This window comes from Myzus persicae, unplaced genomic scaffold (genome assembly GCF_001856785.1).
Source record: "Myzus persicae strain clone G006 unplaced genomic scaffold, MPER_G0061.0, whole genome shotgun sequence".
In the NCBI taxonomy this organism is placed as follows: Eukaryota; Metazoa; Arthropoda; class Insecta; order Hemiptera; family Aphididae; genus Myzus; species Myzus persicae.
Window position 1 is genome coordinate 31,999 of NW_019104279.1, and position 13,041 is coordinate 45,039.

Here is a 13,041-nt window from a genome sequence, read left to right on the forward strand (position 1 = left end):
GACGTTAATGCCGCTACTTTAATGGGCCTCCGAAAAAAAGGTTCGCTGAGATCGACTAGGTAGGTAAAGCTATACTGTGCCATTTAAACTAGACTCGGACGTGTATACCCATATTTTTCACCAACGTCCGAAAAATTGTCCGTTATCCGTCGGAAACCAATTATAACCGTTTTACATAAAACATAATTAACTTCAAATAATCAATATTCACAATAAATTCGTTGTTTATTGTAGAGCAGAATGTAATTAATACATAATATACATATAATATCCGATACGGCAATATTATCTGACGTCAAACGACACTATAAATCCGGTTTATGGTACTGTTTGTGTCAGATTTATCAAAAACAAGTTACCATTGACAGTGTGAAAAACGTGCAGATGGTAAAGCACCTAGTGTAGAAGAGCCTGCAGTTATCCACTGGATCGTAATTTGTACATATATCCAAATTGTCACCCACAAATTTGATCCAAATTGACAGGGGTGATCCAAATTATTTATTATTTACAAAATTGATCGAATCGCGTAGGGGTGCGAAATATTTTAATTTGCTTTCCACTAGTTTGGTAATCGGAAATGTCGATGCACTTCCAATTTATAGTTTATGTACACACACACACATCACATCACATATATATGTATATATAATAAATATACTCTATTCATATAAAATTCTCCTGGAGTTTTTTACGAGCTCAAAGTCCGTAAGTATGAGACATGTGTACTGGAAATACGCGTACATCACACGTGTATAATACGATTTAGTTATGCTCTCGACCCACTACGAACCACTACGACTGTCCCGAAACGCCGTAGCGGTAGCACATTATACATGTACGATCGACTATTGGTTTTGAGCTGATTGCCGAGAATCGTTCACAAGGCGTTGCACCGTCCAAATACTTGCTTATCCGAGCAAACAAACCTCCGACGAAAAACAGAATCGAACACCAGCAATGTTCGCGAACGTAGAAAATCCGAGTAAATAATAATAATAATAATAATAATAATAACAGGCAGTGTGCAGTCTAAACGTTTCAAATCGAAAACGAAAAGAAATAATACACTTTCCGGTACACCCACCCCTCTAGCCCAACGACCCGCCACCACCGAGCCCTTAGCGGCTTAGCCAACAACCACCGCTACTACCCTCGCCGTGCTCACAAGAAGTTGAACTCGTATGTGGACCTCACACACACACACACACACACACACACACACACACACACACACACACACACACACTGCAGCCCACACCGTCGTCGTAGTAATGCGTCGTTCGTTTATAGATCCCATTTATAATACAAAAAGGCGCCGTCCAATATATAACGTCCCGAAGTCAAAACGTATAGTATTTCGAATCGTGCGATCGACAAATCATATTTTACCGTATAAAAGTCCGACCACTTTTTATTGTTATGTTATATTATATTCGTTTCGATGTTTTATTATTGTTCTTTTCATCAGGATATAGAAAGGCAATATAAACTACATATCTATAACGCGTTTAAATAACGGATTAGGACACGAAATGAATGGATGTACAAAGAGATTACCAATTAGGTATTGTACTTTCAATATGATATTATATTTATACTTTAGGTGATTTGAAACTATTTTTATACCTATTTCATCAATTTTGAGTACCTAATCTTTATTGTGGATAAGGTTAATTACCTAGGACATAAGCGGTCTCAAACGCTGCATTTACACAACAAACTATTTCCTTTTTTTATTTAATTTTTAGCTTAAATCGTCTTTGTAACAGTCATTATAGCATAATATGCAATTAAATTAAGCAATATTTATGAACATAGAGATAATAATACATTTAAGTTTCAGATAAATATATTAAACTACAATGTTTAAAGAAGTAAAAGTGTATACATTTATAATATTATGATTTTCTAAGCAGGAAATAAATAAACAATCTCAAAATACCTATTTTTGTGTGGATATTTTTCATAAATAAATTTTAAAAAATTGAACAGAGTTTGCTGGGTTTACTTTTTGCTATATATTTTTTAAATCTTTGGTTACATTTTCTGACCCTTTTTTTATTTTAAATTTTTTTGTGTGTTCAAAATAATTGTTTTATCTGCGAGGTTTACATAAGATTACAATTCATATTTTTATTTTCTATTCCAAAAATATTATAATTTCATCTTAATGTGATGATAATATACTGATATTATTCTTTTAAACGTTCACGAAAGTTAATCGGTTCTTAAAAATACTCCCCGTTTTTCAGTCGTATTCGTATCTGCTTTCTTTTAACCATTAATTTATTTTTATTTTTTAGTCACATAAAATATTTTATATCTTTTAGATACCTTCTTAAAATGCATGAAAACATCCATTTACAGTATTAGTTTCGCAGACACCGAAACATATTATATGTTGACTTGTCAGTCGTTTATTCTTTACTGTGCAAATCATGTCTTCGTATAACTGCAAGTTTTACGATTGTATTTTGTGCAAACATTTTTAATCACTTGCCACTCCTTCAACGTGACAACAATACCTATTCTTTACCTCCTCCGCCCACTCTATAAATATTGAAAACACAATTATTATTAATTTTTTTTTTTTATGCAATTTCATATGTATCTAATACACTAAAGCTCTATTGTCTTATTAAGCTCCCGTATATTATATTATAACTGCACTAGCTAGTTTTTAACAGTCCGCCAAAAAATTGTCAGAAAAAAATACTATTCAAGCTGAATAAAATAAAACATAATTTACATTTGAGATTTAGCAAAAACTTCAAGTTAATACAAAAAGATTTTCCCCACTATCTTTTTGTTTTCCCCAATCGAATACGCTCCGAACACCGAAAAACCTATCGAATTGCTCGCATCCACGTCCGACACGTCATATTCGTAATGTCTAGTCGATTTATTATGATCTGCAGTAACGTTTATTATGGAATTTACGTCGGTAATACACCAATAACATATTTAAAAGGATTTTATTGGCTACACAGTTAGGCTCAAGTTTTTATTTATTTATTTCTTACAATAATATTTACAATCTATACCAATAAAATCACAATAGGTAATATTATATAGATGAATAATGAATACTTAACATAAACACGAAGCCATGAGAGAAGGGGCGTTAGTTACACCTCTGAAAGAAAATATTAATATTTGAGAAATGATTTGTAATTATATTGATATTATATATTATGTTTTTTAAGGCATCCCTTGGCCAAATGTCTTTTTAGTTTTTCCTACGGGATTTCCTGAAATTATATGAGAGGGCATATTTTGTGATTAGAAAGTTAATTGAGAAATATATTATTGGTAGCTAGTTTTTGTGGAGGTATGCATGATATATATCATTGTGTATACGAGATTTAGGTAAGGGAAACATACCATGGACATCCAGTAATTAGTCATAGACTAAATACCTGTAAAGGTTTCCAATGGGCAAACCGTTTAACGGTTTTGCTTGGCCCCAGATTTGGATGCTGTTTGGCCAAATGGGAGCTATAATAGCTTTATAGATGGGCATTTTTTTTTTATGCTAAGTTTGGCCGTAAGGGTCGGACGGAGAAAGTGAAGGTGTGAGTTACACTGTTTTACTTTTTTTTTGGTATGGTCTGTTCACATGAGTCTTTGGCAACAAATTAATAAGAAAAAACGATTTTAAGCGTACGGCAACCAATACATACTGTGCGCATAAAAATGACATGCCCTGTTACATGCTTGTACTGTTATTTTGTATTTCATGAATATTTGTTTTCATCGATTTTTGTTTCTAATTAGGTATCGAATGCGTTCACAACAGTTCGGAAAAATAAAAATACCTATAACTTACCTCTTGAAGCTTAAAAAGCTTAAAAAAATGTTTTTTCGCTAGATCACATATTATTATTTGTATGTTGTTCATATCATCTTATCAACGATAAATTTAGTAAACACAACATTTCCCAGTGTCTTTATTTTATAATTCCATTTACATTTTTGCTCAATACATTAACATTTCGTTCGTTTAATTTAAGGTATACTGTAACGGTTAGAATATGTTTGATGGTTAATGGTTATTGAAAACATAGGGGTTGTACAAGTGTTGGGCGGGTAACCCTCAATAATATAGTATTCCCATTCTCATTCCGTTTACGAGTATTGTTAGGTATAACCACCTGTAATGTTGAATACACGTAAATATGGCGCTGCATGTTTCGTAATTTATTTTCCCACTATTATTATGTTGTTATAATTTATAGCAGGGTCTTGCAACCGAATTAACCGGAACCCGTAACACCCTGAAAACCCCTTAAAAAATCAAGCACAAAAAACCCATATAACACGAATGATTTTTTTTCATAACACCAGAGTTGACCGAAACCCGGATAAATCATGATGAATAACCCGAAACCCAAATAATTTTTTATTTTACAAACTTAATGTGATTATAATATGTAATTTTGTTAGTATTTTTTGAGGTTAGTTTGATGTTCTCTACATGACGAGTATTACTTGTATTTATCTAGTTGCCTAATTTTACAACTAGTTGGTATTAATTATTAAATATTTATCATTACTTATCTACATATTTAATTTTAACATGTATAAATTAATTGTTTATTTAGACAGTAGGTAGTATAGTCTGTCAGTTATATTTAATGAAATTAAATATTATTTCATGAAATATTCTATAACCTGAAAAATGTTGTACTTATATAGTTTTTAAATTATGTTTTTCCATATTTACCATAAGTAACTCAAATAATAACGGTTATGACTTTATGAGCACCCAAAAATTTATATAAATATTCTATTTCGATGATTGAACACCTGAATATACATCCATCATCAGGAACTCGAAAGACAAATATATGATTCCGGTGCAAAGCCCTGATTAGTGATTTATGTAGCAATATTTGTAGTAGATAACTCATGCCATTTCCACATATTATTATCAGTTGGTGTTTGAATAATTTAATTACAATCGTCGATGGCTTCAGCACACTATTAGTAATTTAATTGCAGTTCTCAGTTCTTTATAATTCGTTTCAATAAAACGACAAGTCATGTCAAAGAATACAATATAAGCAATGTACATAAAAAAATGAACACTAGGATTTAGATTTACATAAATCAAAATTACTATTTATGCGAAATACCTATATTTAACTATAATATAGCACATTAATGAGTCACTTTTAATTGAATTTTTGACGTGAACCACGAACGTATTATATACACATCAAATTAACGATTTTTTTCGAAAAAGTGATACGTATATTTTGGTTTTTCCTGTAGCCCAACTACAAAAGTACTTTAATTTTTATTGTCATTGACGCGAAAAACATTTTTTTTAAAGGTTAGTCATTTTTTCGTTAAGAAAAATACTGTTTGAGGAAATCGTTGCCATGGGATACCAATACTATTGTAACACTTTAATGGTAAATCAGTTTATTTTAATAATATATGATACAGCCTACATGACATGACTGATAGTGCAGATTTTTTGTGTTTGATATTTTAAGCATTAAATCGAAAAAATAATGAAAATATTAAATTCCACGTTAATAAAACATTTATTTTTGTCGTCACTGAAATGGTTTTTTAACCGTAGTATATAAAAGTAAGCACAAAATGTAATGTGAAAATGGAAGAGGTAATATTAGATACGTGGAAAAGCCAATACGGGATTCTTTTATTTAACCAAGATCTGTAGATATTATAGAAATAGTATAGCTGTGTTGTATTATATTATATATACAACGATATAAACCATTTGAAAACTAAATAAATAAGACCCCAGTTGTAAATCAATACTGTTTAGTTGTTATCACTTTTATCATGCACTATCAATCATATCAAATACGCGTAGGGTAGACATATTACAGAACAACATTATTATTATTATTATCATTGCTATTGATATTTATGTTCGTTTTGATTAGTATATTATGGCAAATACATGTAGTACTATAGTTTATAGTTTATAATATATTATGATACTTACAGCTTAGACATAATATTATGGTTTTCTCTAGTATTACACTACAAAGTTCGAATCGTCTGTTTTAGTCAGAAAAATGAAAACCACAAATAAACAAACGTTAAGGTTCCAAAAATTCCAAAAATTTTAAGACTCTATTCATTTTTACGTACCTATGCATACACGATCGATTATGATACGATTATAATATTATTATTATGTACAGCTGCATAATAATGGCATGCACGAATTCATCAATATTCATTCAACGTTCGTGAACTCTAAACCATATACACTTTATAATATTATGATAATATTTGTACTTATGGTGCTGCACAGTTTCAGCAAAATATTGAAATGTTTACGTCCATTCAAATAAATAGGTTGGGATTATGTTCTAAGGTAGTAACAATAAATTTTAAATTTCAATCGATACTACATTATAATAGTAGGAATAGCCAAGTATTGGTAGCCGCCATGGTAGTGATAACTAATTTTACTGGATGTATTGAGTAAAACAGAGTAGGTATATTTTACGTTTAAAGTTAAAAGTTTTCGTATAATGTAATTACTTGGCAGTAATTTCTAATTACACATTATTTAACCAAATCCATTAACTTGTAAACCTATATAAACACAATATTTTCCATAAAATTTAAACGCTACATTTTAAGTCGTAATGGCATTATTAAATTATTATGTTTTATAGACCTTGTTTATAAACGTTTTAATTATTAATATTTTGTAGCATTAACCTGATTAATGATGTTTCTCAATTTATAGTGAGGTAAAGTTTTTTAGTTTAGAACGGGCTTAGAATGATTTAATACAAAAAACAAAAACGCCAAATTGCATACAATCGAATATTTTTCAACGTTTTGTCTCTTGCGATTGTTCGAAATAATAAATTGTTCGCAATACACTTGTACCTTCCATTATAAAACTATAAAACTACAACTATTGTTCCATAAAACAGATTTTATGTTCTTAAATTCCAAACGTGTAAAAACAAAATACCGAGTGGTCCACCGATTTTATAGGAACAATAGTCAAAATCCCTACCAAAATCACGCTTAACACCAGTTGTGTCCTAATTGAATATATTATTTTTACAGGCCATCTCTGAATTTTTTTTTCATAACAGGATCTATAAAAATTATTTTATTAATTGTTGCTTTCTTTAAAAATGTTGATATGTTTCTTTTTACAACTTGATGCATACTATTATTGTCCCACACAACAAATAGTAAAACTTTGAGTTTTTATAGGTTTCAAAAGTTTATTGATTCAATTGTTTAAACCAATGTACTTTTAGATCACTATTATAATTACAGTAAAATACATTATTAAATATACTACATATTACAAGTGTAATGTGTTAATTTTCAAGTGATATAATTTTAAACGAGAAATATTATGAAATACAACGAAATAAAAAAAATGTAGTTTTTAATTTTTGGGAAGCCTCTCTTTATTTAATATGATATAAAAATAACCTATAAAAATGTACATCACTTTTTTTGAAAATGAACTTATAAGTTTATATTTTGTTTTATATTTGGTGATCAATTCAAGTATTTTTATTTATTAAACTTTTTGACACTTAACTGTTCATAGGTATTATGCTGATATAGACTTGATGAATACTATACATTTATTGTGACAAAATCATTTTAATAATATTTCAATAATTTTGCAGAACTCATAAAACATGTTATTTATTGAAAAACATAATATTTTGTAAATAATAAAATGACATTGTACACCGCAGTTTGTACCTTGTACCTGTATTGCCTATACGTCACGCCGTCTACGTCACGACTTCAGATAGTATTATTATATAGGTTACTCAACGGAAACAATAAAATTATCGGTCTACTGATTGACAGGCGCAGTTGTCACCAAAACTCAGCTATTCGGCATAGCACAAATAGTAATTTCCATGCATGTTATCTAAATTATATCATTATGATACGGAATACGGATATCGGAAATTAAAATTATAAAATCATAAAAAATTCCTGGCGAATGAAAATATTATCTCGAAATGACCGCACTACAGTGCTAAGGGTTCTCACAGTAGCGTAATCGAAAATAAACATCGAGCACCAAATATAATGCTGCGTTGAGTGACTTGTGTATCTTAAATTATGGTATTATAGATAATATATAAAGTCAGACAGAGTATCAAGTATAAACCAGGGCTTGAAACCGATTTTGAATACCGGTTTATACAGTTAAAAACCAAAATCGGTATCGAAAGTAAAAACAAAATCGAAAAAACAATACCGGTTATCAAAACCAAAATTAAATCGGAAAAAATGTTTTCTCATTCAAACCCCCTGATTTAAACTGTAACTGTAACAGAATTCTTAATTAATTGAATCAACAGATAAAAGAAATACGTAAGTATCAAACGTGTTTTTTATTTTAAACTTTATTTAAAAATAAACGAAATATCTTAGACATAAATTCAATAATAGCTATAAATGTAAACTTTGTCTGATTAATTATTAAAAGTCCTTGGTAAACAGACATTTTAATTTATACGAAGTAAACATCATCAGTGAAGTTGTTATTCTTTACCGTGTTTCATTTTAATAAAATAATACCATGTTTTTTTCAGTACAATTTAATTTAATAGATTTGTCAGATTTTAATTTGTCAAGGTTATAAATAATTTAAGCATATGGTAATAAAAAGTTAATTTTCAATTTATGATAGTTGGATCGACTTTATGCAATGATAACATTCAACATAAATTAGCCGAATTAATAATTACTGTAGACTGCAGTACTTCTTTAATCTTTAACTATTAATTTAAAAATGTATAATTGTAATTTGATCAAAACCAGAAAAACATTTTAGAACTAAGGATTAATACAATGAGTCTTTGTAATAATATTAATGTATGCACTGATGTTTCATATTTTAGAAAAACGTATAAGAAAATAAATTTAAATGAAATTGAAGATTTTTTAAAAAAAATACATTACAATCATTAAAACTATAATAATTTTAATTATTAATAAATCATTATTATACAATGATTTTTCGTAAGAAGGCGTACCATCATACAATTATTATACTACTATGTATTTCTAAATAGCTACTTCGACGAAAATGCGTGGACCGTCAAAATGTACGTGATATAAATAATATATATATACATGCGTAATATATTATTCATGTATATTGTATACGTTTAACCGATGACGTGTATGGGTTGTATAAATAATTTATAAATATGTTATTAAAACATTATTAGTATCGCATAATATAGAAAATGTTATATTATCATCATCATACGACAACAATATTAGTAACGTTGCATATTAAAATGGAATCGGGACGCGGTTTAACACTTTATGGATGCCAAAAAATACTGTATATAGTGCACCTATATATAGGAAAAAGAGATATCTCGCTCGACAGTCCGCGCTTGGAGATATTATTAAAAAACCTTGATATATTATGACGGCGGAAATATTCGGTGGAATAACAAAAGTATATTCCAGTTAGTATAATGTCATCACACGATTTTCTCATTGGAATACGACACTTGCATCGGAGTGTCATATTTCACTAGACGCGTTACGATATAATTATTGTTATTGGGTGTAAGTTTTTTTTATAATATATTGTACAAGTAATTTTATTTCCACCGCGTCCCGACTGTTGATGGGCGCCCTAACACACGTGCACAGTATAAAAGTATTATGTGACGTGTGTAATAACTTAATGTAATGTTGTAACATAATATTTTTTCAACCCTTCGACGTAATAAGCACATGATTAAGTATGGTAATAATTTAAAAGGGATGTTCAAAAACTAGAAAAAATATTGAGCTTTATCGGCATACCCTTGGACGCCAACACTTACCTGCTTGATTTATTCGGAGGACACCGAGGATGGTGGTCGTGTGGGAAAAAGTGTCAATAAAAACCCGGTATACGATCAGCCAAGGCTCTTGTGCGCATGGTCGAAGTAAACGTAGTCGATTTTATAATATTGAAGTGTAAATTATAACATACAAAATAGTTAGTAGAGGAACGGGCAGGACCAGTGACATGCAACATATGCGGTCCATGTGCTCCCCGAGCAACACCTTAATTAATATAAGTGGGTGGATATTGATATAAGGAAACTGAAAATTTAACGTTTTATTGGTTAAATATTACAATTTTTAAAGTTGAATTTTATGAGGACTGAGGAGTATGTCACTTAAAAATAAGTTGACCACCGTTTACTAGACGATTTGTTTGTTGTCTATAAATGCACAGGCTGGCCCGCCGCTTGTCTGTGCTAATTTAATGAGAAAACAGTAAAACATCGAGAGCCATTGTACGTTTTATAATAATATCTTGAGGTCTCGGAGAATACAGTGTGTAACAAACGTTTATCAATTATCAACAACTGTGTCAAAAACATTGAGCCACTTGAACTATTGTATGTGTGGGTATTTTGGGTAGTTTTGTCCTTATTCATATTACACCAGGATACATTTCAGTGGCATATTTTTGAAAACAAACTTTTGAAATCTTAACGGAACCCGTTGAAACAATAATACAAAATTATCAATCAACTCCTACGCAATATTAAAAATAAAATAGATCATCGGTAGATACATCGACCCGTGAGCACGCCCCTGAGGGTATACGACTACACGATAATATCTTAGTTGAGACAAAAAGTTTTACGAGGTAAAAAATAAAAAAAGGTCGCTCTCGGATCAATTTCAGTGGCCGGTTGTATACAAAATTGTATAATAATAAGCTAACAGTTTTATTTGAAAAATCATTGAATAGAATTTTAATTAGTTTTTACTGTGATTGATTACTGTTTTAACAAACTAGTTACTAAAATACGTGCATATATAATCGTATTTAAACTTTCACTCGTATATACCATGATAGTGCACAATTCTGTTGTTTTTAATTTTTGATTTTTAAATTACACTGAAAGTGGATATTAATTTTTTTCAAAGATATTAGTTTCTCTGTATGCTTTGACTTCATTCTAAAAATACTCTTACTTCTAAATAGGTAAATAATATAATAACAAGTCCAAGTAGTGTATCTCGCGTCATCTGGATGGAAGCAATCGAAGTGACCTGCGACCTTTTTCCACAGTTGATAATATCGTAATAATAATAATAATAATCTTATTTTCCTATACCTAGTTAGGTCACCAAAGAACAAATGGTTCTTTAGCTCGATCGTTCAAGCCCGTTCCTAGATCGTTGAAAAGTGAGCACCAAGTGTACGTCGCCTGTGATAATTAACTCCCAACACGATATTATAACATCGTGTTTAAGTACGTCAAATGTTAACGTCAAATTATCATCCTTCCGGTCGGCGGCACGTCATACAGAATAAAGCGTGGGCTCGTTTTATGATAAAATATTTGTTATAATATTAATATAAGAATAAGGCATTATTATTATGGCGGGTACCAAAGTCAAAAAATACATTTGCGTGATTAAACCGCATTTTCGACAAACTTTGTCGTATCGTTAAAAACTTGAAAATGTGAAGTAAAAAAACCGCCGACTTTGTATTATTATTATACTGTCACCGTGCTAATTGCGTGTTTTTTCTTTTTTCTATCGCCGCTGAAGTACGCCGCCGCGTGTTGTGCGCGGTAAGAAACACGCGATTTTATTTCACACGGTTTTTTTGAAAAATGTTTAAAAACTCCGATTCGATGATAAACTATGCACACAGCACTCTGCATAACGGCGACAAACAAACAATATAGCTAACAACGACAAGACATCTAGGCACGTAAATGAATTACAGTTTTTTTTTTTGTTTTTTCGTTTCGGAGCATTGCGTGCTTGCGGGGTTTTACGGCAACATTTTAAGACTAACGAAGTATGTTTATTTAATGCAATAAAAATTATAACATCGTATAATATATTTTTGATAAATATAAACACAAAAATAACCTCTCGCTTTTTATTTTTGTGTAACTAATTTATACACCGTAACAGCAAAAGTTCTTGTGTTTTCCGTACTTTGAAATTACTAAACCTATAAAATATTTTTTCGACATCTACGTAAAAAATTAAGACGATTAAAAAAACATTTTTCTCCAAAGCATAAGTATAATAGTATTGACGTTTTTTTTAAAAAAATTTACATCATTAAATACCCCAGCGGAATTTCTATTCAATTATTTCAATCTTTGAAAAAGTGAACGAGATATTCGCAGAAATCTCGGATTTTGAAATTTCATAACTTCTAAAGCGGAATGCCGTATTGGAGCAACGATATACCTGAATTAATTTACAAATGAACTAACTCGGTTTAGTACGTACTTAGTGAATTTTGAAAAAAAATTAATGGCACTCAGATATTGCAGATCTTTCGACCATTAATGATACGCGTTAATGGTTTATAAATTATAATGATATTGTATACCAAACTCGATAATACTCTTTCCGAATGCATGTACTTCCAGTACTTACTATTATACAGATATTTTAAACACCGAACAGGGCCTGTTTATTATACCCGGTATAATTTATGAACCTTATCGGTAACGACGTTCTTACAATACGCATCGACCAAAAACGCGAAGTAAATCATCAAACCCGCCGATACGCGTTCGTTGATTGTTTTGATTGTGTTTCAGTTTTCGGTTGAGTTTCAAGAGGAAAGAAAGGGGTGGCGGTTCAGGAGGTAGTGTTTACGGTTGTCGAGAACACCGGGACAGCATATCGGCAGTTCCCGCGAGGTTCATTCAAGCAACCAGCGTACGCAGAGAGACACTCAATCCAAAATGGGGAGAAAATTTCATGTTGTAAGTATCCGCCTATGAGCTCTACCCGTAATATGACATTTGTTTTCATCTTGGATATCTGTGATTTATACTGTAAATTCGTTGTTGTTCTTAGTGACATCGACGACGTGACTAGTGACATCTTACACTTGGACATTTGGTAAGATAAACGATGATATTTGTATTATATTCGTAATACATGATAGCCTATCGGTGGAATTTTCAGTAGGAATTCATATATTGTTATACCTAATGTGATAAAATTGTATTTTCAATAGTTATATAAATC

General features: G+C 30.5%; 1 protein-coding gene across 1 annotated transcript in view; it reads left to right on the forward strand.

The window, feature by feature from the left end:
- LOC111040845 (BAI1-associated protein 3) overlaps window positions 1-13,041 on the forward strand; it is a gene marked incomplete at its 5' end in the record, with an annotated part of 55,590 nt that overhangs the window by 30,466 nt on the left and 12,083 nt on the right. The window contains 2 exons of the mRNA XM_022324903.1: window positions 12,606-12,773; window positions 12,868-12,912. Of these exons, the coding sequence (XP_022180595.1) occupies window positions 12,606-12,773; window positions 12,868-12,912 (213 nt within the window). The remainder of the gene's footprint in view (window positions 1-12,605; window positions 12,774-12,867; window positions 12,913-13,041) is intronic.